Raw genomic sequence first — 4,529 nt, 5'->3', positions numbered from 1 at the left:
CTAGCTAGTTATTGACCACGGACCGTTCGCCACTTTGTTATCAACTATTCACATCCCTTTAAAAGACGTTTGACTTGCATGTGCTGAGTGTTGGATGAAAGTGTCCCACATTGGTTAATTTAGGGAATGGTTATAGGTTTATAATATAAGAATACACTCTCCATTGGTATGAGGCCTTTTGGAGAAACCCAAAGCAAAGCGATGAGAGCTTATGCTCAAAGTGAACAATATCATACCATTGTGGAGAGTCGTGTTCGTCTAACACTGAGCATATATAGCTAGCGTTCCTTATGAGCCATGATTAAACTCAGATTTTGAGTATGATTGGACACTGCTATGGTAGAACTTGGTGAACCGAACCTTCTAGGAATCTTGATTCTCTTATGATTTAAGCTATTTTCTTTTTCTTACCAAAGTGATTGATATCAAAGTCTCAGTCCAGTCAATCAACTAATACACTCGTGGAATTTTCGTGGTATAGTAGCAGTATAGTTGTTTAGACCCCGCCCCTCTCTCTTAAAGTTACGTCATCTCACTGTTCATCGCATCGGCTATGCTAGTTACCTTTGCGATCAAGACACAGCATTCTATAGACTCTTTTACCATGTCCGTAAATGGTATGCCAACATGTTTTTTCCTTAACCAACCATAGTCTAACGACAGACAATAACCGCATTTGCCGTTAAAAGTCAACCGGTCTTCTCCCTACGTAGGTAACACACTACTTATATTACCACGACCTTCTGAATAAAAAATAAAAACTGAAAATCCTTTAAATTTTGAGGGTACAATTGAAATTTACTCGAAAGTCGGAGGCTAACCCTAAAAGATTCTCGAAACGAGTCTTTGTTCGGGTCATCTGCAAGTTTCTTTAATCCCTATCTCGACGTGAAAGTTCTTTTTAATAAAGCCATGGTGAATGTTCTTTCATTTCCACGTTCAATCTCCTTTATTTTAGAATCTCATCATGTCCACCTTTGAAATTGTTATAGGATTCATTCTCTTTTCCTTTTATCTTTTGTTTTTTTTCAAACGACGATTACTGAGTATTTCCCGGAATCGATAATAACAGTATACTCACGTGAAGCTGCTTATATTCCAGCTGGATCTAAAAATTTTGATTTATAACTAAACGACGGAAATACATAAAGAAAAGATAGAGTAGTGAGCCCCCGTAAACTTTTTGCTTGATCTCCACATGCATGATTGACCCAACAACAATAGTCTCCAGAAATTGAATGAAAAGACGGAGATCAGTGAGCCCAAACAAGCTTTTTGCTTACCATATATGATAAACCAGGTGTCGGTCTTTCCATAGGTTAAATGGAAAGATAGAGAGTGGTGAACTGGTCCCTACGAGCTTTTTACTTCTCCCACATGATAAAAACCTGCCGACAACGTCTCTATAACTGAACAAAAATATATAAAGAGTAGTAAGCTCCTACAAACTGTTTGCTCGACTTAGTCACAGTGTCTCGTGGATTGAAAATACAGACGACCAATTTTATTAAATTAATAACGTAATTTCTTTATTTAAAATCAGAAGAAAACGCAACAAAATATATGTAGAATTATACGATCTTTATAAACATCATCGTAATAAACTCGAAGCCCCATAGTTTCTACATATTACAAAGAGAGAACACGAGCCAAAACTCGAACATTTATAAATATATATATATTTAAATTTTAAACCCACCAAAAAAAAAAAAGAAAGAAAAAGACGAAAAACACCCCAACATTTATATATATTAAGATGCCGATGAGAAAATTAAAATTTAACGAAAAACCAAAAAGTTGACAAAATAAAAATGGGCCGCCTCTTTCATTTCTTCATGATTCGACAGCTCTCACAATGATCACGCCGGTGGAGCCTTGGAAGAGCAGCGCTCGGCGGAGAGAGTGGTGGTGGTGGTTTCCGGCTCGGCGGTGATCGGTAATTCAGTGGCGGCGCCGCTTTTTTGGTTCGTCGGTTTGTTTATATGGTCCTTGGCTTTGCCCCATACCACTAAGTATAGTCCCATCACTATGAAAATGGCTCCGATTATGCTGCAAATTTAAATATTTAAAAAATTAATTATGAATTTAATTTTAAAAAACTAAATTATTATTAATTATGGGAAGGTAAGAAAAAAGTTACCTTCCGAGGTGAATTTGCTCGGCCAAAACAATGGAGCCAAGGATGGCGGTAATAATCATACAGAGAGGGGTAAAAGAGGTAACAAAAACAGGGCCACGTTCACGAATTACCACGCCTTGTATGTAATATGCAAGTCCAGAGCATATCACACCCTAAAAATATATTTATATTTGTTTAATTAATTATTTAAATAATAAAAGGAGAATTATTTATTTATTTATTTATTTATTTTTGGCTTACGGTGTAAACGGCGGCGAGAAGCCGAGAGTCCCAGCCGATGACCCAGACGCTCATGTCGCGCTCCATAATAAGGGTAACAATGGAGCCCTCCACCGTGCCGGCTACACATATCAAGGCGGTCAACGACAGCTCTGCCGGGTATTTCTTCAGTGTGAACGACTAAAAACAGGGTCGCCAGAGTCAGACATTATTATATATATATATATATTTTTTTTTTATGGGAGATAAATATCTTGTATTCATTTATTATTATTTTTTTTCATATCTTTTGTGATTATAAATAGAGAACTTTCGAGAATTACTTGTAAGATGAAGAAGCCGGACCAACCGACGATGCTGCCAAGGAGCATGAGAGTGCCGAGGACCCAGTGCTGGTCGGAGGATTCGCTGCCGCTGCTTTGGTGGGCGGCATGGCGTCCTTGGCCGTGGAAGATGTCGACGATGGGTCCTTTGTATAGAGTCATCACCATTGCTCCGCCGATCGTCACCAATGTTCCGACCACCTTTGCAATGCTACGAACCTTCTTGAAGTTCACTCTTTCTAGCCTGATTCACAAAATTCAATAAATTATTTTCATTTTTTTTTTATGTTTATTGAAAAAAATAGTTAAATGAAATTTAAAAAATAAAAATATTTAATATTAAAATAGTAGTTTTTAAAACCTTTATTTTATTTTATTTTTAGCTATTTTTAGCTGTCTAAGCCCACAGACATCATATATTGTTCTCTTTGGTTTTTCCATTTTCGGTTTTCTCTCAAATTTTTTAAAACGGGTGGGCTGGAGAGGAATGCCCAAGTCCACCGACAACAGATATTGTCTTCTTTGATCTTTTCGTTTTGGGGTTTCTCTCAAGGTTTTTAAAATTGGTCAGCTGGAGAGAGATGTCTAGCCCCACCGACAGCCGATATTGTCCTCTCTAGTCTTTCCCTTTTGGGCTTCCTATCAAGGTTTTTAAAACGGGTCGGCCGGAGAGAGATTTCCCGACTTTCTCTCAAGGTTTTTAAAACGGATTGGTTGGAGAGAGATTTCCCGACTTCCTCTCAAGATTTTTAAAACGGATCGATTGGAGAGAGGTTTCCACACTCTTACAAAGAACGTTTCATTTCTCTCAAACCAACATGGGATCTCACAATTCACCTCCTTCGAAGCCCAGCATCCTCGTTGGCACTCGTTCTCTTCTCGAACAGATCTCACACTAATTAATTGTTAGTTCAAGGGAAACAAATAATATAATAAATAAATAGGTGAAAATTTTAGTTACTTATGTAGCGTTAAGGTAATTCCATTTTAACCTACTAAAATATTAACAGTAATGGATCAGTAAATAATTAAACACAACCGACAAGGAAAAATGGGATGCGGAAAATAGACAAGAAAATTCAAAATTAAGGAAAATGAACAGTAAAAAAAGAAAAACACCTGAAAATGAGAGCCATAATGAAGGTAACAGCAGGAAGAATATTGATAGTGACAGAGGTGAATGTTGCTGAGGTAAGTTTCAGACCCACATAGTACAAATTTTGATCCAACACAGGCCTGTTCTCATTAAAAAAAAAAAAAAAAAAAAATAATTTAATAAAAAAAACCTTAATTCCTCCGAATAAAAACACATAAATCCATGCATGTGATAATTACTCGAGAAAGCCGAGCGCCAATATCCGAGCGAGAATCGGGAATGTCATCTTCGGCCTTATTTTCCTAAAGCAAAAAAAACCCGAGTTAGAGCGTAACCGTAACCATAACCATAACCAGTAACCCCAGATTCAAAATCTAGCATTTTCGAACCTTTCAAGGACGAAAGCGAATGGAGCGATGACAATGGTGGCAACGACGTGTCGATAGACAGCAAGAACGTAATGGTTCATACCCTTTTTGAAACACAGCATGGTAACGATGTACATCCCGGCGTAGCCGAATTGCAAGGAGATCATAGCTAAGTAGGGTTTGATTTTATGAATGAGACCACAAAACATAGCAAGGCCAGTGTCAGCACCCATGGCTGTCTCTGTCTCTGTGTCTGTGTCTGTCTCTCTCTAGATTGAAGGGTATGAGGGTGGTGAAGAAAGGGTGAAAGGTTAAGGGCTTCTTATAGCTCAAAAAAAGGCAAAGCACTAACGTAATAAATTGGCTTTTTTTTTTTTTTTTTT

The 4,529-nt window shown here is 37.6% G+C and overlaps 1 protein-coding gene across 1 annotated transcript; it reads right to left on the bottom strand.

Annotated features, from left to right (window-relative positions):
• Nucleotides 1-1,564: 1,564 nt before the first annotated feature.
• LOC111443522 (WAT1-related protein At4g08300-like) lies at nt 1,565-4,446 on the bottom strand. Its single transcript, XM_023081366.1, has 7 exons — nt 4,168-4,446; nt 4,018-4,080; nt 3,802-3,918; nt 2,683-2,926; nt 2,381-2,539; nt 2,141-2,292; nt 1,565-2,049 (listed from the first exon to the last, which is right to left on the bottom strand). The coding sequence occupies exons 1-7, from the start codon at nt 4,377-4,379 to the stop codon at nt 1,860-1,862; spliced, it is 1,137 nt and encodes a 378-aa protein (XP_022937134.1). The 5' UTR covers nt 4,380-4,446; the 3' UTR covers nt 1,565-1,859.
• Between the last annotated feature and the right edge of the window lie 83 nt (nt 4,447-4,529).

This window comes from Cucurbita moschata, unplaced genomic scaffold (genome assembly GCF_002738365.1).
Source record: "Cucurbita moschata cultivar Rifu unplaced genomic scaffold, Cmos_1.0 Cmo_Scf00005, whole genome shotgun sequence".
In the NCBI taxonomy this organism is placed as follows: Eukaryota; Viridiplantae; Streptophyta; class Magnoliopsida; order Cucurbitales; family Cucurbitaceae; genus Cucurbita; species Cucurbita moschata.
The sequence above is the reverse complement of the archived record's forward strand: the minus strand, read 5'-3'. Positions and strand labels throughout refer to the sequence as shown.